Raw genomic sequence first — 27,680 nt, forward strand, 5'->3', positions numbered from 1 at the left:
GGAGGGGGCCGGCGGCAAGCTGCCAGGCTCGGGGCCTTCCTGGCAACGCCCTCCCAGGGCCGGGCTTCGCGGACCAGCCCCTATTTAATGGTTCTGCTCCACGGCCTCACCCGACTTTGGAGGTGGGAAGAAGCACAGAAGAGCGACAGGAAAGACAGACCGAAGCAGAATGGCAACGGGAACGCGTTATGCCGGGAAGGTGGTGGTTGTGACAGGGGGCGGGCGCGGCATCGGAGCCGGGATCGTGAGAGCCTTCGGTGCGTAGGGGTCTGGCTGCTCAGGAACAGTGGAGCCTAGCAGACGAGGGACCCTGGGAACTAGTGGGCGTGGGATCTTCAGTACTGGAGCCACGGTTCTTATTAAAACCCAATTTACGATGCTAATGAAGGGGTAGGCAGTATAAGCCTGGGGCCTGAGCTTTGGCGGGTCTCCAAAAATGGTTATTCCCTTTCTCTGGGTCTCAGTTATTATACCTACAAAGTGGGTGGTTGGGGAATGGCGTTTGCGGGTTTGGGGTTTATTCTGGAACCAGGGATGGGGGGCTCAGGAACCCCAGCATGCACCTGGAGTGGCCAGGGAGAATATGTGTCAACTTTTCTGCCCTTTGCTCTAGAAGATCATCATGAGACTTTGGGGTCACGAGGGGAACGTTCGGGAAGATGGGCCCCCACTCCAGGTGGCCACAAGAGGGCAGCAGAGGCCTTTGCCAGAGTCTGTGCAGGGGGTGCTAACCTTTTCTTCCATTCTCAGTGCAAAGCGGGGCCCAAGTAGTTATCTGTGACAAAGATGGTGAGTGTCCCTCAGTCCTCACCCCCAACCCCCTCCTCCCTCAGACCCAGGAGTCCAGACCCCTAGCCCCTCTTTCCTCAGACCCAAGAGGCCTGGCCCTTAACCCCTCTCCTCCCTCAGACCCGGGAGTCCATACCCCCACCCCCGTCCTCCCTCAGACCCAGGAATCCCAGCCCCCAGCCCCCTCCTCCCTCAGACCCAGGCGTCCAGGCCTTCAGCCCTTTCCTGCCTGCAGAGTCAGGGGGCCGGGCCCTGGAGCAGGAGCTTGCTGGAACTGTCTTTCTCCTCTGTGATGTGACTCGGGAGGAAGATGTGAGGGTGAGCTATTTTCATCCCTGTTTCGTCCCAAAGGTTTAGGCTCAGCCTCATTTCCAAGGTTTCCCTGCTGGCCAGGTTCTGGCTCTCCTGGGAAAGTTCTTTATCTCTCCCTACTTCAGGGCTCTTGTCACGCCTGTCACAGTCTGCAACAAAAAAACTCCTCACAGTGGACCTCCTTCCGGAAGAGTTTTCCTCTCCTGCCTCTGGGTGTCTAACCCTTCCCTTCAGTCAATGTCTGATGTGCGCCCTCCGTCCCCCACCCCGACCCCGCTGAGCTCTCTGCTGTGTGAATATAACCAGCCCTCTGGTCTCTGGCAACCCTGGCTTCCTGTCTCCTCTTCTCCTGCCATGCTTGGTGATTTGGGGGAGTCCCCTCTCAGCTGTGATCCAGCTTCCCCCTCCCCACCTTGCTTTTGGGAGTCCAGGCTGGGTGCCTGGCACTGCTCACTTACAAGACATCTTTGTCCCCAGACACTCATTTCTGAGACCGTCCGCCGTTTTGGCCGCTTGGATTGTGTGGTCAACAATGCTGGCTACCGTGAGTTGTGAGGCCCACAGGCCATTCTCCACTGCTGTCAACCCGGCTTCCCATCCCTTCCTCCCCCCATCTCAGTTTCCCCTTCGTCTTCCCCATCCCTTTCTCTGTCCCTTTGGATGGGACAGTACAGCTTTGGGATTCCCCAGCTCCTGGGCTTACGTCCTGGCTCTGTTCCTTCCCTGCCGGTTGCCTCCAGACCCGTGCCCTCTCCTCTCCATGCTTCAGTTCCTGTATTTCTAGAATGGGAGTGATGGTAACGATCATCATCATTGCAGAGTTGTGAGCATTGAATAAGGTGAACTACTCAGGCTCGTAATTACCAGAACCATCTTGGGCAAACAGCTTCCAGAAATCTTGTGGTCTCAATTAGCTTATCCATGCAGTGACGTGGATGGCCCTTCTTGTTGCTGATGACTATGAAGTTATCCTTATGCATGAAAGTTTATGGGTCTTAGTGTGGTGACTTGGAAGGGAGAATGCCATCAGGTTAATGACTACCCTTCCTAAGAATCTCTCCTGCTGGTAAACCAGGGCTCAGAGAGATGAGTTCACACTGAGGTCACACAGCAAAGCGGTGATCAAAGAGATACCCTCTTCTATTACCCTCCCCCTGCTTATTGGCTGGGCAACTTTAAGCAAGTGGCTCAACCTCTCTGGGCTGCATTTTCCTCTTTAAATTGCTGTAGAGGTGAAAAAGATGGCGAATACTAGTTCATCCTTTCTCTCTGTGTACATTCAAGAGATATTTACTGAGTGCTTACTATGTCCCAAGTACTTTCCTGGGGATGGGGGAGTAGGCAGTGAACGAAACAGACAAAAACATTCTTGCTTTCTTGGGATTCACACACTCGAGGAAGGAAATAGACAAGAAAGGATACAGTTAAGTTTCCCCATTTGTGGTTTCCGTATTCGTGAAATCACCAACTCACACACACAATTTTTTTTTTGTAACCCCAGCCTCAGTCCTCACTGCCTCTGAAGGATTTGCAGATTTGCATGGGGAGTGGTGAGAAAAGTCCTAGTGGCCCGAGCACCTGTTCCCAGACCAGGCCTACCCCTGCCTGCTAGTTTCAGGGGATGGAACTGCCCTGGGGCCATCTGGATGATTTAACATCCCAACTCTGGCAGCCTCCAGCTAATGGCTTAACACCTCTGATCCTTGTTTCCTTGTTTGCAAAATAAATAGAGTGTCCTGGTAGGAGTTGTTTTGAGGATTTAAGGCTCTAATCTGATTTGCAAATATCTATTAAGTTTATGTATATACGGTGTCTACTACAAACATATATATAGTGTCTTAGGGGTTCTAGAACAGAAGTGCCACAGATGGGGAGGGCTTAAACAACAAAGGTCGATCTCTCACAGCTTTGGAGGAGAGGTCAGCAGATTCGTGTCTGGGGAGGGCCTGCTTCTTGCTGTATCCTCACAGAGTGGAAAGGACAAGGGGATCTCTGGGGTTTCTTTTCTAAGGGGGTCCATCCTCAGGACTTGAAAATCCCCCCGTAGACCTCCCCTCCAAATGCCATCACATCGAAGGTTAGGATTTCAGTATATGAATCTGGGGGGCGCGGGGGACACGTTTGGTCCATAACATTTACATCTTATTACATAATAGGTCCTATTTCCCTTGGGAGCAGTGGATGAATGATCACTAATTCATTGTCATTGGAATTTTATAGAGCGTAATGCCTTGAATAACAGGATCGGCTGTATATACGAGTATGTCGGGGGTGATAAAGGCTATGAATAAAAATAAAGTCAGCCTGCCTGGCTGGCTCAGTCAGGGGAGGCTGCGACTCTCGAACTCAGGGTTGTGATTTCGAGCCCCACGTTGGGCGTAGAGCTTACTTAAAAAAAAAAAAAAAAAAGATTAGGGTCTAGAAAATGGCAGGGACTGTTTTCTTTTTTCTTTTTCTTTCTTTCTTTCTTTTTTTTTTTTTTTAAAGATTTTTATTTATTTATTTGACAGACAGAGATCACAAGTAGGCAGAGAGGCAGGCAGAGAGAGAGGGGGAAGCAGACTCCCTGCTGAGCAGAGAGCCTGATGCGGGGCTCGATCCCAGGACCCTGGGATCATGACCTGAGCCAAAGGCAGAGGCTTTAACCCACTGAGCCACCCAGGCGCCCAGGGGCTGTTTTCAACAGAGGTTCCAGGGCGGATTCTCTGAAGATGTTTGAACAGCTCCCCGAGGAAGCCAGGACACAAGCTCTGGGTCCCTGGAAAAGAACAATCCAAGATTCCCTCAACTTTCTGGCCGCCATCTTGTTCTCTTCCTCCCCTTGTCTTCTATCTTCCCAGCTCCTTTTCTTCTGAACATTGATTTTTCTGTCCCTCTAACCCTAACCCCTCCCCACAATTCCTCCTATTTATTTTATAAATACGTTATGGGACTAAGTGTCAGGCACACATACGGACTCATGAAAAGAAAATCCTTTCAAGATTTTATTTGTTTTTTATCTTTTTAATTTAAATTCAGTTAGCCAACATAGAGTATAAGATTTTATTTTTAAGTAATCTCTACATCCGACGTGGGGGCTTGAACTCATGACCCCAAGGTCAAGAGCCACTTGTTCCACCGACCTAGACAGCCAGGTGCGCTGACTTGGGAAATTTCCTTTTTTCTTTTTTTTTTTTTTAAAGTAGACTCCATGCCCAACATAGGGCTTGAACTCACAACTCTGAGATCAAGAGCTGAGATCAAGTGCTGTACCCATTGGGTCACTCAGTTGCCCCCAGATTTGGGAAACTTCTAAGCCTGAGAACAAAGTGTCATCCTCCTTCTGTAGATAGGGAGGCTGAGGCACAGAGAGGCAAAGTGACTTGCCCAGAGTCACACAGCCAGGAAGTGGCAGGGGCTCATATCGGAACCCAGGCCTTCTGGCCTGAGGCGGCTTTTTAATTCACTGTTATGCAACCTCCCTTCCTTTTCAGGATCCCTGACCCTCTTGTCTGTCCCCTGCCCTCCGCTGGTGCTCCCTCCTCGCCATATCCCTATTTCTTCCCTGTTCTCTGTGTCACTCCCTCATTCTCTCCACCTCTCTGTCCCCCACCCTCAGACCCACCTCCGCAGTGGCCCGAGGAGACCTCTGCCCAGGGCTTCAGGCAGCTGCTGGAGCTGAACCTGCTGGGGACGTACACCTTGACCAAGGTGAGGACCGCAGCCCTGGCTGCCAGGCCAGGGGGCCTCCTGATGATGAGATTCTCAGATGCATTTTTTCTCAGAGCAGTTTTCCTCTGCCTTGGTTTGACCTGACTCCAAAAGGACTCCATCCTTTGTAGCAAGTAGGTGCGGGCAAATCCCTACATCCAGCCAAAGCTTAACCGTGTGGCTACTTGGCCCAGTCCCCTTAGGAACCTTCCAGAACATTCCAGAGTGCTGTGCTGGTAGTGTTGGGGGATGTTAGGAACAGGGGCGAAGTGTTGAGGCAGGGAGTCCGTGATAGGCATTAACAGCTCTGCCACCCTGTGAAGAGCTCTGGGGAACGAAGAGCTTTTTTGCCTCCCCCATCTTGCCCTCTAAACCCCATAAAGGTCTCTTGCTTAAGGGCCTCTCCTTCCCAACCATCCTTGCTTCTGTAGCATCAGTGTGCATGCATGTGCATATCTGTTCTCTGTAACAGCCTGTTTATTTTCATCACAGCACATTTTAATTCATTCAACAATTATGCTAAGTACCCGCCGTGTGCACCCAGCAGAGGACAAACATCCTTGTTCCTGGGCAGCCGACAGGCTGGTAGTGGGGGACAGGCCGTGAGCAGGTAAATAGAATATAATGTCAGGGAGTGATAAATGCTGGCCGGAAGAGTGATGGGCAAGTGTAAAGACTCTTTTAGAAAACTTTTTTTTTAAAAGATTTTATTTATTTATTTGACAGAGAGAGAGAGTGATCACAAGTAGGCAGAGAGACAGGCAGAGGGGGAGGGGGAAGAAGGCTCCCTGCTGAACAGGGAGCCCGAGGTGGGACTCGATCCCAGGACCCTGAGATCACAACCAGAGCCGAAGGCAGAGGCTTAACCTACTGAGCCACCCAGGTACCCCCTTTTCTTTCTTTCTTTCTTTCTTTCTTTCTTTTTTTTTTAAAGTGGGCTCCTTGCCCTGTGTGGAGCCCAGTGTGAGGCTTGAACTCACAACCCTGAGATCGAGACCTGCCTGAGTTGAGACTGAGTGGGACACTGAACCGACTCAGCCATCCAGGCACCCCTACGAAACTTTTTATTTTGACATTTTTAAAAAAAGATTTTATTTATTAATTTGACAGACAGAGACCACAAGTAGGCAGAGAGGCAGGCAGAGAGAGAGGAGGAAGCAGGCTCCCCGCTGAGCAGAGAGCCCGATGAGGGGCCTTGATCCCAGGACCCTGAGACCATGACCTGAGCCAAAGGCAGACACTTAACCCACTGAGCCACCCAGGCACCCACTATTTTGACATTTTGCAAGCATACTCAAAAGCAGAGAGATTGTGGACCAAATTCCACACACCTATCACCCAGCAACCATTAGCAACATTCTGTCATTCTTCCCGTGGACCTCTTACTGTTTTCCTGCTTTACTTTGCTTTCCTTTCCTGTTCTTTTTCTTTCTTCTTGCTGGAGTATTTTATTTTTGTTTTTATCATTTTTTAAAAGGATTTTATTTATTTATTTGAGAGAGCACAAGTAGGCAGAGCAGCAGGCAGAGGGAGAGGGAGAACCAGACTCCTGGTTGAGCAGGGGGGTCTGATGCGGGGCTCAACCCTAGGACTCTGGGGTCATGACCTGAGCCAAAGGCAGTCACTTAACTGAGTTAGGTGTAGGTATCCTTGAGTCAAGGATATGGGTGAGGCCGAGTGATCCAGCAGAGAACAGCCTATGCAAAAGCCCTGGGGTGGGACTGCTCCAAGCAGAGGAGGAACAGCAAGAGGCCAGCGCAACTGAAGCAGGGCAAGGGGGAGTGGGGGTAAGGTGAGAGCATAATGAGGACGAAAGGGCCTAGATCCTATCTGGCTTTATCCACCACACAGTGCTTTGGCACTTGAACCTAAAGCCCACGGAGTGAGCAGCCATTACTGGGAACCGGAGCCCTACGGCGGCTGCGCTGGGAACAGGCGGGGGTGAGGTCGGAGGCAGTGGCCCCAGAGTGGTCCAGGCAGGAGGTCATTTGAATCCGACCAGGCCGGTGGCTGTGGATTTGTAGGGGAGTGTTCCGATTCCCGATCCATTTTGAAGGTAGAATTGTTGGGATTTCCTTGTAGACTAGACGTGGGGGAGTGGACTCGAGAAAGAATGGAGTGGAGGTTTTGGTTTATTGGTCTCCCACCCCTACTGCTAGCAACTGGCCATAGCACTGAGTTGCCATCCGTTGCCACAGGGATGCCCTTTGGGTGGGGGTGAGGGTGGGGGTGGGGTGCTTAGCCTGTCCCCTTGGGATTCTTGGGTCTGGGGTGAGGGGAGAGGCCTGGAGTCATCAGTTGGGAGCTCACCAGCCTGAAGCTAGGGTAGATCGGAAAAGACGTTGTAGACAGAGAAGGGAGGAGCCCCAGGAGTGAGCCGGCCGGGGGGAAGGTGGTCACCAGTGTGAGGAAGCTCAGACACTGTTTTTTTTTTGTTGTTGTTGTTTGTTTGTTTGTTTGTTTTTAAGATTTTATTTATTGGTTTTACAGAGAGATCACAAATAGGCAGAGAGGCAGGCAGAGAGAAGGGGGGAAGCAGGCTCCCCACCCAGCAGAAAGCCTGATGTGGGGCTCGATCCCAGGACCTGGAGATCATGGCCTGAGCCAAAGGCAGAGGCTTTAATCCACTGAGACACCCAGGTGCTCCTCAGGCACTGTTTTTGAGGTCTCACCAGAGTTCCAGGTGAAATGTTTCTGGGCATTTGGGTGCCCTTGTTCAACCCACGAACCCTCACTCCTAGCCCTCACTTGTGTTCACCTCTATACGGTAAGACATATACCACAGCCCACAAAGAGGGTATATATCTAATTATATATTATATACGTAATTATATATATAATATTTCAGTGCCCATTATTTATTTTTTATTTTTCTTAAAAGATTTTATTTATTGGGGCACCTGGGTCGTCAGTCATTAAGCGTCTGCCTTCAGCTCAGGTCATGATCCCAGAGTCCTGGGATCGAACCCCATATTGGGTTCCCTGGTCGGCTAGAAGCCTGCTTCTCCCTCTCCCACTCCCCCTGCTTGTGTTCCTTCTCTCGCTGTGTCTCTTTCTGTCAAGTAAATAAAATCTTTATTTAAAAAAGACATACGAGGGGCACCTGGGTGGCTCAGTGGGTTAAGCCTCTGCCTTCGGCTTAGGTCATGATCTCAGGGTCCTGGAATTGAGCCCCGCATCGGGCTCTCTGCTCAGCAGGGAGCCTGCTTCCCCCTCTCTCTCTGCCTCCTTGTGATCTCTCTCTGTCAAATAAATAAATAAAATCTTTAAAAAAATTTTAAAAATAAAGAAGACATGCGAATTAAAAAAATTTTTTTTAAAGATTTCATTTATTTATTTGATACATCTCGGTTTTTTCCTGTGAAAAATGAAGCTAATCATGGCATCTCATTCACTGGGTGGTTTCTGAGAATTGTGTGAGGGTAAAATACCCATAAAGCCCTTAGAACATGCCTGGCACAGTTTACTATCTGCACATTCTTATGGCTTATCGTGAACTTTGCCCCATTCTGTTTCCAGCAATCTACCCCACTCAGGTCAAGGTCACAGAAATATACATTGGCAGATGAAACTTGGCCGAAGTAGAAAGGAAAAGGTGAGCTTTAAGCTGAATCCTGAGTGGGAGGAAGGGAAGTGGAGAACTAGGCCATAGAGTATTTCACTTACCCAAAAAAGACTGTGCAAGGGTCCTGGGGACTGTAACCACCCAGGTGTGTTTTAAGAATAAGAGAGGCTTATCTCCCATTCCACACCTCTAGCTTAGCAATTAGAAGCGTTTTATTAAATTGTTTTATCCATTGCCTCCTGCCACCTCCTACGGAGACATCCTATAATTTCATCAGTAGGAACTTCACAAATACTACCAATGGATTTAAATGTTTACTTATAATTACTGACATAGTTTAAGACTCATAAAATCTTGTTGGAATAGTACGGAGAACGCCTGTATACCCAGACTCCTTGTTGCTAATATTTTACTCTGTTTGCTTTATTTTTCTGCCTCTTGGTTTGACGGTAAATTGCAGGCGTCCATTCATGTCTCCTAAGGTGTCCTAAGGTCCCCAAATCTGGGGAATATTTCCTAAAAACGATAACATTCTCTCACGCAGTCACAGTAAGATTAACACTGACACCGTGGTCTTGGGTAATCCAGAGTCCTTCTTATTCAGATTATTAGAATTCTTTTTTTAAAAAAGATTTTATTCATTTATTTGGGAGAGAGAGGGAGCAGGGAGAGAGGGAGCCCGATGCAGGACTCGATCCCAGGACCCCGAGATCATGACCTGAGCCCAAGGCAGATGCGCAACTGACTGAGCCACCCAGGCGCCCGAGATTTTATTTTATTTTTTTTAATTTTATTTATTTATTTGACAGATAGAGATCACAAGAAGGCAGAGAGGCAGGCAGAGAGAGAGGAGGAAGCAGGCTCCCCACCAAGCAGAGAGCCTGACACGGGGCTCAATCCCAGGACCCTGGGACCATGACCTGAGCTGAAGGCAGAGGCTTTAACCCACTGAGCCACCCAGGCGCCCCACTGAGATTTTATTTTTAAGTAATTTCAGGATGGGCTTCTCAGTGGAAGTGAACAATGAGCAGCATTGACTAGAGAGTGGGGTAAGGTGGGGGGGTTGGCTCTCCAGGCTGGGAGAAGGGGGGAGGAGAGCCAGACGTACAATAGTCCAAAGGGGTCCTTGATGTGGCTACACCTGAGGTACAAGTGTTCCTGGCAGAGGGAACAGCTGATGCGAAGGCCTGGCCTCCAGAGAGCTGGGCACTGTGGAGAGGCTGAATCGTGCAAGCCAAGGGGCTGGTGAGGAAGACTTTGGGGGAGCAGATCATATGGGGACCCAAGGGCCATGCTGAAGTGTCTTGTCTCTCTCTCAAGTGCAATAGGGAGCCATGGAAGGTATTTGAGCAAGGAAGCGATGTGATGCCATCAATACTAACAGATTGTGGGGCGCCTGGGTGGCTCAGTTGGTTGAGCTTCTGACTCTTGGTTTGGGCTCCGGTCATGATCTCACAGTCATGAGGTCGAAGCCGCTGTTGGGCTCTGCACTCGGTGTGGAGTTCACTTGGGATTCTCTCTGCCCCTCCCCCCACACACGTATGCATCCCCTCTCTCTTTAGCTCTCTTTCTTTCAAAATAAATAAATAAAATCTTTTAAAAAATGCTAACAGATCATTAATGTTAAGGGATCACTCAAGGGGCGCCTGGCTGTCTCAGTCAGTAGGGCACCCGATTCTTGATCCCAGGGTTGTGAGTTCGAGCCCCATGTCAGGGTAGAGATTACTTAAAAAAAAAAAAAAAATCACTCTGGCTCTTGTCTGCAGAACAAATCAGAAGACAGAGTGTGGGAGTGGGAAAACCAGTATTAGGAGACTGGCATTTGTGCAAGTAAAGTCTTGCAAAAGTGTAAGTAAAAAAAAAATAGCCTCATATGGTCTGGCCCTGGTTCCTCCTCTGATCTCTCTTCCCACCACTGTGACCTTGTTGTGCCAAGCGCACCAGCTCTGTCTTGCCTCAGGGCTTTGCGCATGCTGTTCCTTCTGCCTGGCCCAGGCCCAGGCTTCTTCAAGACCTCCCACAGTTCCTATCTGGGTTTGTAGCTGCACCCAGCCCAACACTCCCATTCCCCTCATCTTGCTCTACTTTCCCTGACCACACTCTGGCACATTCCATTACACTCTTTTATTTGTTTATTGCTGCTTCCTCCCCAGATCTTGGGCTCTGTGAGGACAGAAGTTTTGGTCTTGCTTCCTCTGGTATCCCTGTTGATGTACCGCAGTACCTGGCACATACGAGGTGCTCCGTTAATGTTTGTCGAATGAATGAGGGGGAGACAATTGTAGAAATTCTGGAGGTCCTTAGATCCTTAGAAGGCACAATGGCCAGGGCTTGATGAGGGATCAGATGAGAACTTAGGGAGAGGGAGGCTCTAGAAGGCTCTCACCTCTCTGGCTTGAGAAGCTAGATGCGAGTGGACCCCAGGTCTGAGGCTGGAAATCAGGAAGAAAGGCAGATTCTAGGAGGAGACAACGGAGTGAGTTTTGCCCTGGAGACTTCAGAGATGGAGGGACCCAAAGGTGGCAGGGGAGCTCCAGAAGGTGGTTCTAAGGGAGACTTAGCATACGCTGATGGGAAACCAGCAAAGCAGGGGCTCTCCTGGCAGATCTCGGAGAGAAGCAGACCCAGGAACCCCAACATTTAGGAGAAATGGAGTCAGGCCAGAGCAAGGCTGCAGGCTCCCTGGGACAGTCAGGCATCCGAAGGGAGGGAGGGAGAGAAGGGAAGGGCGGGCCAGTAAGATTCCAGCGCATCCTTGATGTGGCTACTCCGAGGTGCTAGGTGACCTTGGAGGTGGGGGTTGGGCTATGGGCCAAAGAACATGAGTGGGAGGGTTGAGAAAAGGACAGCAGGGAGTGTGGGACAAATATTTATTCAGTGCTAGCTGTGTGCCCAGTGCTAGGAGAAGGGTGGCGAATGACCCACATCACACAGCCTGTGCAGTCCTTAGGGACCTCATGGTTGCAGGATGGGGGTGGGGAGGGAGTTATAAGGCTGGGCAAGGAGAAGGTTTAGGAAAGAAAAGGCAGGGGTGCCTGGGTGGCCCAGTCATTAAGCATCTGCCTTCGGCTTAGGTCATGATCCCAGCATCCTGGGATCAAGCCCCGCATCAGGCTCCTTGCTTCTCCCTCTCCCACTCCCCCTGCTTCTGTTCCCTTTCTCAATGTGTCTCTCTGTCAAAAAGTAAATAAAATCTTAAAAAAAAAAAAAAAAAGGAAAGAAAAGGCAGGGGCAATACCTGGGGGTGGGGAGGGGAGGGGCAAGGCCCAGGCTGAGGGAGGAGGGTTCCAAGGCCAATAAGGGGGGGGAGAGAAAGGAATGGAGGGGGGGGGGGGGGATGGGAGGGAGTCAGGTCCCCCGGGAGAGGTTGGAGGAGTCAATCCCCCCAGTGCCCACATAATGATGGCACTCATGCTCATATTATCTTAAAGTTCTTTTTTTTTTTAAAGATTTTATTTATTTATTTGACAGACACCGATCACAAGCAGGCGGAGAGACAGGCAGAGAGAGAGGAGGAAGCAGGCTCCCCGCTGAGCAGAGAGCCTGATGTGGGGCTCGATCCCAGGACCCTGGGATCATGACCCGAGCTGAAAGCAGAGGCTTTAACCCACTGAGCCACCCAGGAGCCCCTATCTTAAAGTTCTTAAGACTTAGATTGTTAGAAATTCTTTTTGTGGGGCGCCTGGGTGGCTCAGTGGGCTAAGCCTCTGCCTTCGGCTCAGGTCATGATCCTGCGGTCCTGGGATCGAGCCCCACATCCGGCTCTCTGCTCCATGGGGAGCCTGCTTCACCCTCTCTCTCTGCCTGGCTCTCTGCCTATTTGTGGTTTCTGTCTGTCAAATAAGTAAATAAAATCTTAAAAAAAAAAAAAAAGAAATTCTTTTTGTGGTTGTGGGTTTTGGTCTCTGCTCACTGCGGGGTGGAAATACCGGCTCTGACAGTTGTCGCATGACCCTCAGAGCCTCGGTCACCTGTTCAGTCTCCTCACCTGGAAAAAGGAGCTATGGACTATCCTTTCTAGGATTGTCCTGAGGATTAAATGAGCTAATCTATGTGAAGAGCTGACAACAGGGCCAGGCACATAATAGATAAATTCAGGGGCACCTGGGTGGCTCAGTCAGTTAAACGTGTCTGCTCAGGTCAGGATCTCAGGGTGCTGGGATGGAGCCCCGCATCGGACTCTCCGCTCAGCGGGGAGTCTGCTTCTCCCTCTGTGCTCTCTCTCTCTCTCTTAAATAAATAAATCTTTAAATTAATAAATAGGATGTCAGGGTTGGCCTCATTGAGAAGGTGACATCTGAACAAGATTTGGAATTGTTGAGGAACTCGGTTTACCCAGGACTGTCCCAGGAATATCCCATGTCCCCAGGAGCCCTTCAGTGCTGGGCAGACTGGAGTGGCTGGTCACTCAAGGAGAGTCCCATGTGTATCAGAGCAAAAGTACTCCAGACAGAGGGAACCACAAGTGCAAAGGCCCTGAGGTTGGGACACGCAGGGTATGTTTGAAGACACGGTCCTCAGAAAAGGTGAAGGCTGTTTTTGAAGGGAGCAGAGAAAGTTTAAAATTGCTGGTGGGGGACCCAGAGAGGGAGGGGATTTCGATTCCCACTCTGGGAACCCCCAGGGGAGCCTGCTTGCATTCATTAATGTTTAGTGGCAGGAACAGGTCTTGACCAGCCAGCTCAGCTGTCAAAAGAAAGTGAGGGGAAGGATAAGATTTTAATTTATTCAAGGTCATGTGTAGTGAAAGAGCTGAGAGACAGAGGAAGGGAGGAGAGGGAGAAAGAATTAGTTTAGGGACCTCTGGGGAGCCAGAGAGTTGCAGGGGAGAAGCTGGTAAAAATGGGTGCATTTCCTGAAGGTCTCCCACATCATGTTCTGACCACAGAGTTCTCCCTAAAGTTCAGAGAGACTATCTTCCCCTTATGGATAAAAGAGCTTCCTCCCATTTTTGCAAAATATGCAGCCATCTTGCATTTTCCTGTCTTGATCAGGACACGAGTTCGAGTAACATACAAAGACCTAGAGGGGGAAGACAGAGACCTAGAGAAAGGGGGGCAGGCTGGGGTGGGGTGGGGAGGGAGGTGGGGGAGAGGGTCAGGGACACAAAGGGGAGGGAGGGAGATAGGAGAGGAGACATGGAAAAAAATGCCTTCCAGACACGGAGGGACTCCTTAACCAGACCTGGAGACCCTGGGGCAAACCGGTGAAGGCCCTCTCTGGAGTTCTAGAATGCTGTCCCCACAAGGCACTGCGATCCGCTAGTGAGCATACCAGGGCAATGGCCATTGACCCAGGCATCAGGATGTGTTTTGGTGTGGCTGGTGGAACCAAGGGGCCGCGTGGCTGACGTTGCCTTCTGTCTCCCCAGCTTGCCCTCCCCCACCTGCGGAAGAGCCGGGGGAACGTTATCAACATCTCTAGTCTGGTGGGGGCCATTGGCCAGGTCCAGGCGGTTCCTTATGTGGCCACGAAGGTACCCTGCCCCTTCCTTCCCTCCCTGCCGGGCCCTCCAGTTACCTCAGCCCCGAGGCACGACCACCCTGTTCTCATGCCCCAACTTGACACCCGCTGGCTGGAGGAGAGAACAGGAGGAAACTTCTCTTCCCTGGATTGAACTTTCCCTCCAAATCATCTTCCACAGGGGGCAGTAACAGCCATGACCAAAGCCTTGGCCCTGGATGAGAGTCAATATGGCGTCCGGGTCAACTGGTGAGCAGCTCTAGCTGGGCAGAGAAGGCTGGAAGTGAGCCCGAGAGGCCACGCTGGTGGCACCCATCCCTGACACCCTCTTCTCCTTTCCCTCAGCATTTCTCCAGGAAACATCTGGACCCCACTGTGGGAGGAACTGGCAGCCTTCACGCCTGACCCTGCCGCCACAATCCGAGAGGGCACCCTGGCCCAGGTAGGGGTGGGGGCCCGGTCCAGGTGCTGTGAGAGTGGCTTAGGGCAAGGCAGCCAGGCCAGGTGCTTCACGTGTTCTCCTTTGCCTCCGGTCTCTCCCCAGCCCCTGGGCCGCATGGGCCAGCCAGCCGACGTGGCGGCCGCTGCTGTGTTCCTGGCCTCGGAAGCCAGTTTCTGCACCGGGATTGAGCTGTTTGTGACTGGGGGTGCAGAGCTGGGGTATGGGCGCAAGGCCATTCCGGGCACCCCCGTGGAGCCCCCCACCATCCCTTCCTGATTTCCCAAATTTCCACCCGGGCCTTCCTGCTTAGGACTCCCACCCCAAACTCAGTATCCCAGATTTCAGCTTCTACCATCTACAGACCCCAACTCTAGACATTAACTCCACTTACCAATGTGCCAAACCACCCCGCGAGTTCCCATAAAACCAGTTTGTAGCCAGGAGGAGGAGGGCATCACGACAATTTTTTCTACCTTCGAGTTCTGCCACTCAAGGACGGCGTCCGCGCTCCCCATCCCAGGTGTTTCCACGCGTAGCCTCGACCCGAGGGACTACAACTCCCGGCAGGCCTTGCAGCAGGCTCCTGGGGAGGTACTGCCGGTCGGCTTTACCCTAGCTAATACAAAGGCCCGCAGGGGAGAATAAATTAAACCCTATTAGGAGATAATAGTGGAGGTGAAACAAAAGGGCCTCCTCGTTATTCTAGGTCCTTAAGGGAATGGCGTTATGAGCTCGCTGGCTGTGGAATAGGAGGATGGCGGGCTCCAGAAGTTCTGCGGGAAGCAGCAGCAAGGGTTGAGAGTCCTTGGTCAGAGGGAGGAGGGGCTGGGATCCTGGACTCCTGGGTTTGTGGGAGGAGGAAACATGGGGCGTGGACCCCCCAGTTAGGGAAGAGCGTACCCTGGATTCCCTCAGGGGCGCGGGGCCCAGTTTGGGTTGAATCTCCCCAGTGGGGGGTGGGGGGGTGGGGCCGCATGACTGCTGCGGATTGGCCGCTTCGGAGGGTGTGCGGCAACCGCTGATTGGCTGAGGCGGGGTTGGGTGCGGTCGTGGCTGCCACGCCCCTCGGGCTCCAGGCCGGGTGGTGGGAGAGGGAGACTGGGGCATAGGAAACCAAACTGGGTGAGACTTTGTGTGGGAAGGCTGGCAATTTGCCAAGGCCTGTGGTGTTAGGACTGGGTGACAGTGAGCCGGGGACAGAATTCGGGGCAGAATATCCCAGAGTAGAATTATGCAGGCACAGTGGCCCAGGAATCGGAGTTTGAAGACCCAACAGGAACAAGATTTTGGTTCTTGTAATCCGGATGCAGGAGTTGGGGGAATCCTGACCTCAGGAGGTTTTGGGGCCACAGTGACCGAGGAGTTCGGTATGCAGGTTTGAATTGCTAGGGATTAGAAGGATCCTGATGAGCTGTAATTAGCTAACTCTGCCCCTGGGGGTTCTGTCATTGGGGAGACATTCACAAGGGGGCATAACCAGCTAAACCTACCCTAGGAGCTCTAGGGGCTGTCCTTAGAGGCTCACTCATGCGTTGGTGGATTAAAATTTTTCGGGTCTCACTGATGGGACTGGAACCATGTGTGTTGTATCTTTTCTAAAAATGATATTTATTTATTAATGGGGGGGGGAAGAGGGGAGGGAGAGGGAGAGAGACAAGCGGACTCTGCGCTGAGCAAAGAGCCAGCGACGGGCTCTATCTCTTGATCCCCATAGCATGACCTGAGCTGAAATCAATAGCCGGAGCCTTAACCGATTGAGCCACCCAGGCATCCCTATTTATTTCAGGTATTTATTCATTCTAGAGAGAATGAATATGTGAGCGTGGAAGAGGGGCAGAGGGGGAGGGAGAGGGAAAGGCAGAGAATCACAAGCTGACTCTGCGCTGTGTGGGACTCCATCTCAGGACCTTGAGATCATGACCTGAGTGGAAACTAAGAGTCTGACGCCTAACGGACTGAGGCACCCAGCTGCCCCATGTGTTGGATCTCTTAAAAAGTTATAAAGAATACACATACATTTTCTCCTTGGAAGGAAAAACTATATTCCAACTGGGGGGGGGGTTGACTGCGACCCCTTCATCCATCCCTACCTGCCACCCTTTTCAGAGGCCTTTTTCCAGGGTCCTTTTCCTTTTCATTTGCATGCTATATGCGCCCGCCACGACACTTACAGCAAAGCACTCTCTGCCTTATCACCAAGGGATGGAGACACGCAGACTTTCCAGTTCTTGGTCTTTTAGCTCTTGCCTCAGGCTGCTTATCCTCGTTAGGGTTCCGTGACAGTACCTATTAAAATGCACTTAAACAAACAAACAAAACTTCATGCACTGTCTTGCACAGCGATAGTGTGACGGGAACAGAATCTGGGTGGGAGTTGAGAGGAGGGTGCATGTCCACCTACTCCCCTAGCCCCGCAGATTCCAGCGCACGCGCCCTCTGGCAGGGCCCAGCTCCCCACCCGAGCCCTATAATTGGGGCGGCCCGACCCTCCTGCCGCGTAGGGCAAGCAGCCCTCCAGCGGGAGGGGGCGTGAGCGGGGCGGGGCCGGAACGTCTTAATCCCGGGCCGCGCCGCGGGCGAGCACAGTTACCCGGCGCACCCACCATGGCCGCAGCCGCACTGGGACAGGTGGGTTCGCGGCCCCGGACCCGGCAAACGGGAGAGGGGGTGGGGAGGCGGGGGAGGCCCACTTCCGGGTGGACCACTAGCTCCAGGCCCCGTCCGGCTTCGCGCCCCCGGCGCTCGGGTTCCGCTGCCGAGCGCCGAGAAGGAGGGGGTCTTTTGGAGAGGAGTACGAGGCTTTACGGGAGGTGGAGGGAGGTAGTTGATCGGACGGGGCCACCAGCGGGAGATGCGAGGGAAACACGGAAGTGGGTACAGTAATGGGACAGGCCCCGGGCTGGGGCGGGTGGGGGCTAGGGGGGGGGGGTAACCGCCAGCCTGTGGGGGCGCCGGGATAAGACGCCCCGAACTTCTGGGGGTGCGCGTAGGATGAAGGCGCGGATCTCGGGTCTGGACTGGGAGTTGGAGCCACGGCCCCGTTCTCTTGAACTAGAAGTTAAGATGTATGCGGACTGTCCCTGCAAGCTCGCCTCCAGAGCTGCGCATCAGCCTTCCAGCTTCCCGCTGTCCCAGAGACGGGTCCTCCCGGTCCCTTCTGACCCCGAAGAGGTCGACCCGCAGAGTTTGGAGAGTGGGGTTTTACAGCACAGTTTCTCCGCGAGAAAGGAGACGCTGACAGCTCGCAGAAGGGATCTTTACAGCCGTGCCCGGCGGCACCATCACACTAGGAAAAGGGGTGTTCGCCTCCTGTTCTGCCCCTGCCCCGCCCCGGGACTCCTGCCCCAGCTAGATCGAGAGCAGGGCCCATTGTTGCTGTTCTGAGTTTTGGGGGTGACTGACGCTGGGCTATCCCTGGACAATCTGGGCTCTGATGGTGCCACTCCTGGGCTGCGTTGGGAGAGTCCGGGGCAGTTTGGTGGAGTCTTGAGCTGCTGTGAGGCGGTCTTGGTCTGCGATGGGAGCGTCCTGGGCTATTATGGGACAGATCTACTTGTGATGGGATCGGTCCTGGGCCATGATGAGGACAGTTTGGGGCTGTAATAGGGACATTCCCTGGCTGAGACAAAGGATAGCACTGCATTATTACCAGGGAGACTCTTCCTGGGCTGTGATGGGGGCACAGTCCTGAAGCATGAAGGGCAGTGCTGAGCTATGCAAAGACAGTGCTGGGCTCTGATGGTCACATCCCTGCTGAGAGGACACCCCTGGATTGTGCTGGGGACAGTCCTAGGCTGTAATGAGACCCCAGGAGGCTCCATCACGTTGCAGAGCCCTACTTTGTGCCTGTCCCCCTCCCTCTCCCCTTCCTTGTTTTTAAATTCAGCCCAATTTTTTTTTTTTTTTTAATTCAGCCCAATCTTTTCACACTCTTTGTCCCAGTAGCCCGTCTACCATCCCCTGGACCCAATTCCCATGGCTTGGGGTGTCAGATGGTAGAGCCCTTTCCCTGAGCTGAGGTGAGACACCACCCCCCCCCCCCCCTACAGAAATGTCCTGGAAGGATAAAGTCAGCTTCTTCCAGGACAAGAGGGTCTTGATGGCCAGAGGGACCTCCCAAGTGTGTGGTGGCCATTGCTGATTGTCAACCTGGGCACTGCCCGGCTCCTTCTCTCTGCCCTGTGGGTGTGTTTTTCTGCCTCTCCCTTCTCTATCTCTTGGATATACTCTGTTTCTAGGCATCCCTGAGTCAGTTTCTTTCCAGGTGTTGGCATCACTCTGTCTCTTTGTTTTTCCTCCTTTCTCTGGGTCTCCTTTCTCTTTGTGCTCTCTCCTGAAGGCTGGTCTTTGTCTATTTACTTTCTCCTCCCTCCCTGAGGCCTCCCTCAGCCTCTCTGTATCTCACCCTTGGCATTTGTCTAGATTTCTCCAGACTTGACTTAACCTGAGTTTGTCTCCCAATCTGTCTCTTGTAGCAGTCTCTCTTTATGATCATATCTGTTTTGGCATCTTGTGTTCTTTTTTTTTTTTTTAAGATTTTATTCATTTATTTGACAGAGAGAGAGATCACAAGTAGGCAGAGAGGCAGGCAGAGAGAGAAGGGGAAGCAGGCTCCCTGCTGAGCAGAGAGCCTGATGCGGGGCTCGATCCCAGGCTCCTGAGATCATGACCTGAGCTGAAGGCAGAGGCTCAACCCACTGAGCCACCCAGGCGCCCCGGCATCTTGTGTTCTTGATTTCTGTTCTCAGTTTTGTTTCCCCTTTTTAAATTTTATTTCATTTTATATTTAAGTAATCGCTCCACCCAACCCGGGGCTCGAACTCAGGACCCTGAGATCAAGAGTCACCTGCTCTTCCAACTGAGTCAGCTACGCACCCGCCTCGGCTGTGTTTTCTATTTCTTTCTTTTTTTTTTTAAGATTTTATTTATTTATTTGACAGAGAGATCACAAGCAGGCAGAGAGGCAGGCAGAGAGAGAGGAGGAAGCAGGCTCCCCGCTGAGCAGAGAGCCCGATGGGGGGCTCGATCCAAGGACCCTGAGACCATGACCTGAGCCGAAGGCAGCGGCTTAACCCACTGAGCCACCCAGGCGCCCCTGTGTTTTCTATTTCTATGTCTATTTGTTTTCTCATTCTTGCTTTTCCCTCCCTTTTATTTATTTTATTTTTTTCCATTCTGGCTTCTTCTGAGCGTTACTCTCCTGCCCAGATACTGGCTGTCTCTGCCCTGGGTGTCTATCCTTTGTGCTCTGGGTCTCACCGCCAGAGTTGCGTGTGCTACACGGCGCCACCTAGAGGCCATGCCGCGGACCCACACTCTCATCCGCCCAGAAGCCCTTGGGCCCTGCATGATTGGGAACCACACCTCAGACTTCACGCTCCACAGACCGCATTGGCCCATGACTCACCTACTGACCGGTGACGGCTGCCATTCATGTTGGTTCTCACTGACTGGTGTCTGCTCACCCAGCTCACAGGGCAGGAAATGGCTGGGCTGTTCTGTCTGCACCAGCTTCAGGACCCAGCTGCTTTCCTGCCGGGCTGGGAAAGAGGTGTTGTGAGGTCAAAGAATACTGGGGAGAGGCCACCCTCATGGACAGACAGACTGGCTCTCCCTTGTTTGTCTCAGGCAGGCCACAGATGTTTGTCTGAGCAGGGTCTTTGTTGATGACTAGGATCACACCCCAGGTCCATGGGGCTGCCTCTCAGCCCTGGGATCTGAAGGGAATTGGAGGCACTGGTGTCCAAGGTATGGGGCTGGGAGCTTAGGTAATCTGAGCCCAGTTGGTCTAATATCCTGAAAGAATAAGGACTTGGACTCCTGGATCTGAGACAGAAGGGGCTGGGGGCCTGGACTCCTGGGTCTGAGAGAGGAGGGACTGGGGACTGATCTCCTGGGTCTGAGGGAAGAAGGGCTGGGGGCCTGGACTCCTGGGTCTGAGGGAGGAGGAGGCTAGAGGTCTGGACTCCTAGGTCTGAGGGAGGAGGAGGCCAGAGGTCTGGACAGCAGGGTCTGAGGGACGAGGGGTCTGGTGGCCTGGCCTCCTGGGTCTGAGAAAGGTGGGACCAGGGACTGATCTCCTGAGTCTGAGGGAAGAAGGGCTGGGGGCCTGGGTTCCTGGGTCTGAGGGAGGAGGAGGTCAGAGGTCTGGACTCCTAGGTCTGAGGGAGGAGGGGAACAGGGGCCCAGCTTCTGGGTTCTGGGGAAATATGGCCTCTACATTCCTCACTTTTCAAATTCTTATCAGAATTTGTGTCCCCCAGGGATGCCTTCACTTACCTGTGCACCGTGCCTCACTGTCTTCTGTCTGAGCTGATCTCAGGGCTGGGGCCAAAGTTCCCAGGGGTGGGAGGTGCCTGTGTTTGACTTTGCCCTGGCTGGGAGGCGACAGGAGCTGATTCAGCCCTTGCTAGGAATTGTCCTTGTGAGGACAGGGGCACCTCCCACAAGGTGCTGATCTGACAGGGGAGTGGACTTGTCCAGGAACACATGGTCCATGTAGAATGCACTGGGCCTTGGACAGACCAGGGCAGAGGGGCCTCCCAAGTGCATGGTGGCAAAGGAGGCCCATGGTCCCCTGCTTTTTCTACCTTTCCTGGCCTCTCTGCTTTTCTTACTTCTGTCCCCATCCCCAGATTTGGGCCCGAAAACTCCTCCCTGCCTCTTGGCTTCTGTGTGGCCCCAGAAGATATGCCTCATCCAACTTCAAGGTGAATGGAGGGGAATGTACTTTTGGATCTCAAGGTGGGACTGGGGCCAGGACTGCTGGGCCTGAGGGGGGAAGGGGGTGGGGGGTCAGGACTCTTAGGTTTGAGGAAGGGGAGGGCAGCTGGATTTGGGCATCTCCAAAAGGGTCCAGGGTCCAAAGGTGAAGGTGTTTGGCAATGGGGTCCTACTAGTCTGCTGTAAGGCTGTGAGAGAGATGTGATAGGGTATGTCCCAGAAGCCTCTGGGGCTACAGGTCTTTTTCGTCTTTGGATCTTAGCCCCAGAGGTTCATGGTAGTTGTAGTTTTTCACTTTGAAGTTGCGACCGGATTTCAGGATACTTGGGTCCCCGTCTTTTCTCAGGCTGCAGACCTGCAGCTGGAAATGACACGGGAGCCTCACCAGAAGCCTGACGCCAGCAAGCCCCTGGTGTTTGGGAAGATATTCACTGACCACATGCTGGTGGTAGAATGGAAGGAGGAGAAGGGCTGGGGCCAGCCCCGTATCCAGCCCTTCCAGAACCTCATGCTGCACCCCGCCTGCTCCGGCCTCCACTACTCGATGCAGGCATGGCCCCAACCTCCCTCCCCGTCTCTCTGCATCTCTTCCCCCTTGCCGTGTCTCTCGCTGAGTCCATTTTTCCCTGGGCATGCACACACTTTGTGTGTTTCTTCTTGCTCAAGATGTGTTCCCTGAGGTCTCTTGTGTTCCAGGCCCCCTGCAGTGTGATGCCGGGGTCCCCAAGAAGAGCAGACCCAGTTCTTCCCCTCGAAAACCCCATGTTCGGGTTACAGCCCCAGGCAGTTGTGCCCTCAGGGAGGCCCCTGAGGCATCGTGGGAGCCAAAACAGGCACCGATCCCACCTCTAACTTGAAAGGAAGTAGGGTCTCTTTCAGCAAAGAAAGTGTAGGGTGTCAGCGGGAGAGGGAGCCACCAGTACAAAGACACAGTACAAAGGAGAGCCCGGCGTTTTGGGGGAATTGGGGGATTGAACGCAATAGGGGAGGCTGAGGATGCCATCAGGGGCCTCAGAGGGGCTGAGGGCTGGCACCTTGTCAGGAGGGCAGCCTCTTTGAGGGCGCTGGGAGCCATGGAGGACCCTGAGGAGGCATGGAACAGGTTGGCTCTGGCTGTAGTGACACCCCTTAGGCTGATTGGAGGATGGGCTGGAGGGGAGAGCTGGAGGCCAGGAAGCCCGAGCTGGGGCCAGAGCCGGGGGAGGGACGGAAGGAAGGGTCTGGAAGGCTGGAAAAGAGCAGGAATGGAGGGCTGAGCATGGCGCCCAGAGGTGTGGCCAAGGTGACCAGTTAGGTCATGGGGCTGTCCCCCTATGGGGACTCCTCTGGAGATCGGCTTTGCCGGACTTGCTGAGGGGCCTTTGAGGGAAGATATCTAGAAGGCATTCAGGTGATGACTCAAAGCTGTGGCTGGAAGCAGAGTCTTCCTGAGGCAGCTTCTGTGCTGACAAGAATTTGGATGAACATGTTTCAGCCCTAGTAACCGGTGTCAGCTCAGGAGGCTGAGATAAGAGGGGCCAGATCCTGTGAGGCCCCCAAGGCCAAGGTCAACAACAGGCTGGGGGTGCAGATCAACTTTGTGGGATTTTTTATTGTTGTTGTTGTTACTTTTACAAATATTTTGGGGCACCTGGCTGGCTCAGGCATTGGAGAATGTGACTCTTGATCTCAGGAGTCATCAGTTGGAACCCCACAAAGGCTGTAGAGATGACTTAAAAAAATTTTTTTTAAAGTTTTTATTATGGGAAATTTCAAACAAAAATAGAATGATATATAAGCCCCCCACCACCACCCTGCTTCATCAGCGAGCGCCTGTGGGTCCCCATCTGGACTCCCATCTTCGTGCCCCCCCCTTTCTCTAAGATTTTGAAGCAAACCCTGGACTTTTCAGTATTTCACCCATAGCAAGTCCAGTGCTTCTCAAGAATGCAAGGAATCTTTAATTTTTTTATTTTAAAGATTTTTATTTATTTGTCAGCAAGAAAGAGAGAGAGCACAAGCAGGGGGAGCCGCAGGCAGAGAGAGAAACAGGCTCCCCATTGAGCAAGGAGCCAGAGGTAGGGCTTGTTCCCAGGACCCTGGGAACATGACCTGAGTCAAAGGCAGATGCCTAACCGGCTGAGCCACCCAGATGCCCCAGGATTCTTTAAAAACAGAACTTGCCTCTGCCTTCGGCTCAGGCCACGATCCCAGAGTCCTGGGATCAAGCCCCGCAGGCATGGGCTTTCTGCTCAGCAGGGAGCCTGCTTCCCCCTCTCTCTCTGCCTGCCTCTCTGCCTACTTGTGATTTCTGTCTGTCAAATAAATAAATAAAATCTTTAAAATTAATTAATTAAAGTATTTCAAAGGAAAAAAACAAAAACAAAAAACAGAACTTTCATGCCATCACTGTTCCGGAGAAATCGGACCAGTAACACGGAAGGGATTTAAGCAGGGTGATCCCTTGGCACCTCTGGGGGTGTGTCTCCTGTCTTCTTGTCTCTCTCTGTCCCTCTGTCTGTCTCTGCCTCCTCCTCCTCTTCCTCTCTGAGCTCAGCGGGTTGATCTCTCCTCTGGTCTGTCTCTGCATCTGTGTCTGAGTCCTTGTGTATCAGGCGCTGTTTCGGGATCTCTCCATGTGGCTCGGGGGTTCCCTGAGGTGGGGTTTGAGCTCCATCCCCCACCCGCCCGTCCCCGCAGCTCTTCGAGGGCATGAAGGCGTTCAAAGGCAGCGACAAGCGCGTGCGCCTCTTCCGCCCCTGGCTCAACATGGATCGGATGCTGCGCTCTGCCCTGCGCCTCTGCCTGCCGGTGAGGGGCCCTGGCTGGCCCCAGGGGAGCAGGTTGGTGGGGGGGGTAAGGGTGGAGGAGAGTGCTGACTCGTGGGGATCTTGCCCAGAGTTTTGATAAGGTCGAGTTGCTCGAGTGTATCCGCAGTCTGGTGGAAGTGGACAAGGACTGGGTCCCTGAGGGCAAGGATACCAGCCTCTACATCCGGCCTGTGCTCATCGGAAATGAGGTGGGCTGGACTCCCTGACTGGGGGGTTTGGGGTGGGGCCTGGACTCCTGGGTCCCTGATGCCACCTTCCGCCCACCGCAGCCCTCGCTAGGTGTCAGCTGCTCCTCACAAGCGCTCCTGTTTGTCATTCTCTGCCCCGTGGGCGCGTACTTCCCCGGAGACGCCATGGATTCTGTCTCCCTCCTGGCCGACCCAACCTTCATCCGGGCCTGGACGGGTGGGGTGGGTGACTACAAGCTGGGGGGGTAAGTAGTCCCTGCAGCAGTCCCTCCCCCAACCCTTCGTATCCCCCTACGTGTCCAGGATGCTGGACATCCGAGACACTGGCTGTCGTGCTTCGGGTGTGGATCTGTGTCTTTGGATGTCAGTTGCCCTTTCTGTCTCGTTTCACATGGCTGGGGACAGCTCTGCTTGCCCTTGGGAATGGGATGCTGTTGGCACTGTGGCGGGAGTGCCAGGGGAGGCTGTGCTAAGCGCTGTGGACACGTTGGCTCAGAATTTGGCCAGGGGAGGGTAAAAGTCAGTGGAGAAACCCTGATTGGCCGCCCGGGAAGCCTTCAGGAATGAAGTTTATTTTTAGCTCATCGGTGTCTTGAGCACCAAGGCTCGGCCAGCGCCCCGCCCTCCCCACCCCCACACGCAGCTCTCCTAGTCCCCTGGGCCTCCAGTGACCTCCATGCTCTGTGGGGGCTTCCTGTGGAAAGCCAAGGACCTTGATTCAGCAGGGCAGGGAGGGTACGCCCCCAGGTGATCCAGGCAGGAGGTGGGGTGACGGTGTGTTGGGGATACCGAGTGTGGCCCCAGCTGGGAGCTTCATACGGGTCCTTTCCACACCTCCCTTGTGAGGCTCCCAGGGCCAGACCCTGTGCCCAGCGAAGCTGGGGACGCAGATGAATCAGGTGCGGGCCCTGCCTTCCAGGGGCTCCCAGGCTAGAGGGCGCCCCAGTACCCAGAGCCGCCGGCGCTGTGATGGAAATGGCTGGGACACTGCTCACTGTGTTGGGGAGTGAGCCCTCAAGTGAGTCTGAGGGAGGAGCCGTTTCCTGGTCAACCATGCTGCTCTCTGCCAGGAATTACGGGCCCACCGTGTTGGTGCAGCAGGAGGCGAAAAAGAGGGGCTGTGAACAGGTGCTCTGGCTCTATGGGCCTGACCACCAGCTCACCGAGGTGGGCACCATGAACATCTTCATCTACTGGACCCACGAGGATGGGGGTGAGCCCTTCCGTGACATCCCCCCCACCGGAAGTGGGTCTATCGTAACTCCTAGCCTGCTGTGGGGAATGGGGGGGGGGGGGGGGGGGGGGGTTTGGGTGGCCTCAAAGAAGATGGGCGGGTGTGCCTGAGGGCATGAGGTAACCCTCCAGCCCTTGAACTTGCCCCAGTGCTGGAACTGGTGACCCCCCCACTGGACGGCGTCATCCTGCCCGGAGTCGTCAGACAGAGTCTGCTGGACCTGGCTAGGACTTGGGTGAGGGCGCTGTGTCCGTGGGTGGCTGGAATGATGGGCTACTGCGGGGGGTGGGGGGAGGGGCGGGCGCAGAACTTCAGGAGGATCCAGAGGGGGCTGTGACACCCCATCAGCACGTCTCTGCTCCCGCTTCTCTCTGGGTGTCTGTCCCCTCGGGTGTCTTTGTCCCCGTGCCCTGGGAGGACGAGGCAGGGCTCTGCGGCGGGGGCCGGTCCTGGGCTCACGGGTATCGCCCGGCAGGGTGAGTTCCGGGTGGCAGAGCGGAAGATCACCATGAAGGACTTGTCGCGGGCGCTGGAGGAGGGGCGGGTCCGGGAAGTCTTTGGCTCTGGCACCGCTTGCCAGGTCTGCCCTGTGCACCAAATCCTGTACCAAGGCAAGGTGAGGTGGGGCTGCCCTCGGAAACGGGAGGGAAGAAGAGGGGTTTCCCGGTCCTCACGGCACGGTCTTCTCCAGCACTTGCATATTCCCACCATGGAAAACGGGCCTGAGCTTATCCTCCGCTTCCTGAAGGAGCTGAAGGCGATCCAGGTGAGATGCACCGGCTAGGGCGTGGGCTGGATGTTTGCTCCCCGGGAAGTTGCCGTCCCAGGAGCCTTTGGACTGGGAGCCCTGCTGCCCCGCAGTCCCAAGAGCCAATAAAGGCCCCTGCCGTGGGCCTCTGGGCCCCAGACCGAGTCACTCTTCCTTTCCTGGGAGCCTCTAAATGGTGACTCGAGGAATCCCCCTTCCTCCGCCTCTGTGGCTCATGCGTGTCCTTGCGGTGGGGACCCCTTCCCAGCGACCCGTGGGAGTTCGGGCCGGAAGCCCCGCGGGGAGCCCGTGGAACCCTGGGCTTTCCCTTTGGCCTGAGAAATTTCCTTCCGCAAGTCCCTGGACCCTCGTGCCCCTCTGTGGCCCAGGAGTATTACCTCTCATCAGCCTCTGGAGGTGTTTCCATACAACTCGGCCGAGGTATATCTTTTGTGAGAACCTGTGGGCTCCTTTCCTGGCACTCGACCTAGAACTGCCTTTCCTGTGAGGTTCTCTAATGTCCTGCGCATCGGGACCTAGAACAACACCTCTCCTCACTCTCCGGGACATCTCAGCCGAAAACGACTCCTTTTCCACCGAAAGCCTTTCAGGCCTTCCAGTAACTTTTTGCAGAACTCCATCTCCCTTACGCCTCTGCGCCCCCTCGGCCATGGTTCCCCTTCCCTACGGCTGTAGGCCGGCCTGCGGGAAGTGGACTACATTTCCCATGAGGTCCCGGGGCGCACATCCGCAACCGTTCAGCCTGGGACGCCGCCGGGCTTGCTGGGAGTTGCAGTGTAACTGCTCTGACACCTCGCTTCTGTTGTCCCGCAGTACGGAGCAGGAGCCCACGACTGGATGCTGCCAGTGTGACGCTAGAGACTCAGCCCTACCTCTCCCCGGATCCACCCCCCACCCCCGCGGCATCTAGTCCTCCACGGGCCCTCCCCTCCCTACCAATGACTCACCTGAAGTGCAATATGAAATAAAAGGCCGGGGGCTGCCGGGACGCCTGGGTCTCTGGCGCCCCCACATGGTCGACACTCCCAAAGCCATAAGGGTCGGACCCGGGCGTCTAGGCCCCTAGCCCCGCCTCTCAGATCTTGGGGGATTTGGGCTTCCCGCTGCTCCGTGTTGTGGGGTCAAGGATACACTTTGACCCGACCCAACTCGACTTCGCATCTCTCCGTTTTCAGGCCGGATCTCCCGGTGCTGCTGTTGATTTTTTTTTTTTCCTTTTGCTGCAATTTTGAAATAAATGCCAAAGAACAAGACATTAACTGTTTTCTCAATGTTGCAACTCAGACGCTCTAGTGTTTTCACCGGCAATCCTTGTTCTGGGCCTTCTTTTTTTCAAAGACCAGGCAATCCGGGCCCCCAGTGACCTGGCGGGTTCTCTGATGTGGGAGATTTTCGCACCTCCTCACACCCTGAGTCTAGCCTCTTGCCCCCACCAACCCACGCCTCCTCTACTTTCCCATCTTTGGGAAAGTCCCGCTGGACATCCAGTCACTAGGCCAAATCCCTCCCTCCCGGCTGTCCCCCTTTCTCCCCAAAGTCCATCACACTCAAGTCCTGTCCTCGGGGCACCTGGATGGCTCAGTCGTTAAGCTTCTCTGCCTTTGGCTCAGGTCATGATCCTGGGGTCCTGGGATCGATCCAGCGCCAGCTCCTGCTTGGTGGGAAGCCTGCTTCGCCCTCTCCCACTTCCCCTGC

At 53.9% G+C, this 27,680-nt stretch overlaps 2 protein-coding genes across 5 annotated transcripts; both read left to right on the plus strand.

The window, feature by feature from the left end:
• The first annotated feature begins 118 nt into the window (after positions 1–118).
• On the plus strand, positions 119–15,303 carry LOC111160735 (hydroxysteroid 17-beta dehydrogenase 14). 2 transcript variants are annotated; one of them, XM_022524061.1, is made up of 9 exons: positions 119–257; positions 751–789; positions 1,025–1,107; positions 1,579–1,645; positions 4,700–4,791; positions 13,728–13,832; positions 14,001–14,068; positions 14,165–14,261; positions 14,364–15,303. In XM_022524061.1, exons 1-9 carry the CDS (start codon positions 170–172, stop codon positions 14,535–14,537), a joined length of 813 nt encoding a protein of 270 aa, XP_022379769.1. In that variant the 5' UTR covers positions 119–169; the 3' UTR covers positions 14,538–15,303. The 2 variants fall into 2 exon arrangements, with proteins under 2 accessions (XP_022379769.1, XP_022379770.1); XM_022524062.1 differs by lacking the exon at positions 13,728–13,832 and having other exon boundaries at positions 14,364–14,916.
• A 1,444-nt stretch (positions 15,304–16,747) lies between these two features.
• LOC111160719 (branched chain amino acid transaminase 2) lies at positions 16,748–27,231 on the plus strand. Of its 3 annotated transcripts, XM_022524038.1 has the most exons (11): positions 16,748–16,889; positions 20,897–20,971; positions 21,331–21,534; positions 23,664–23,774; positions 23,863–23,982; positions 24,064–24,227; positions 25,053–25,195; positions 25,366–25,451; positions 25,692–25,832; positions 25,908–25,982; positions 26,799–27,231. In XM_022524038.1, the coding sequence occupies exons 1-11, from the start codon at positions 16,866–16,868 to the stop codon at positions 26,835–26,837; spliced, it is 1,182 nt and encodes a 393-aa protein (XP_022379746.1). In that variant the 5' UTR covers positions 16,748–16,865; the 3' UTR covers positions 26,838–27,231. The 3 variants fall into 3 exon arrangements, with proteins under 3 accessions (XP_022379746.1, XP_022379745.1, XP_022379744.1); XM_022524036.1 differs by lacking the exon at positions 16,748–16,889 and having other exon boundaries at positions 20,422–20,971; XM_022524037.1 differs by lacking the exons at positions 20,897–20,971; positions 21,331–21,534 and having other exon boundaries at positions 16,866–16,889.
• The last annotated feature ends 449 nt before the right edge of the window (positions 27,232–27,680 follow it).

This window comes from Enhydra lutris, unplaced genomic scaffold (genome assembly GCF_002288905.1).
Source record: "Enhydra lutris kenyoni isolate GAN:26980312 unplaced genomic scaffold, ASM228890v2 scaffoldscaffold77, whole genome shotgun sequence".
In the NCBI taxonomy this organism is placed as follows: Eukaryota; Metazoa; Chordata; class Mammalia; order Carnivora; family Mustelidae; genus Enhydra; species Enhydra lutris.

Coding starts and splice junctions, on each gene's coding strand:
- LOC111160735 (XM_022524061.1), top strand. CDS start 170: ATGGCAACGGGAACGCGTTATGCCGGGAAGGTGGTGGTTGTGACAGGG. Junction 790..1,024: donor AGTTATCTGTGACAAAGATG/GTGAGTGTCCCT, acceptor TCCTGCCTGCAG/AGTCAGGGGGCCGGGCCCTG. Junction 4,792..13,727: donor GGACGTACACCTTGACCAAG/GTGAGGACCGCA, acceptor CTGTCTCCCCAG/CTTGCCCTCCCCCACCTGCG.
- LOC111160719 (XM_022524036.1), top strand. CDS start 20,765: ATGCACTGGGCCTTGGACAGACCAGGGCAGAGGGGCCTCCCAAGTGCA. Junction 24,228..25,052: donor GGTGACTACAAGCTGGGGGG/GTAAGTAGTCCC, acceptor GCTCTCTGCCAG/GAATTACGGGCCCACCGTGT. Junction 25,983..26,798: donor AGGAGCTGAAGGCGATCCAG/GTGAGATGCACC, acceptor GTTGTCCCGCAG/TACGGAGCAGGAGCCCACGA.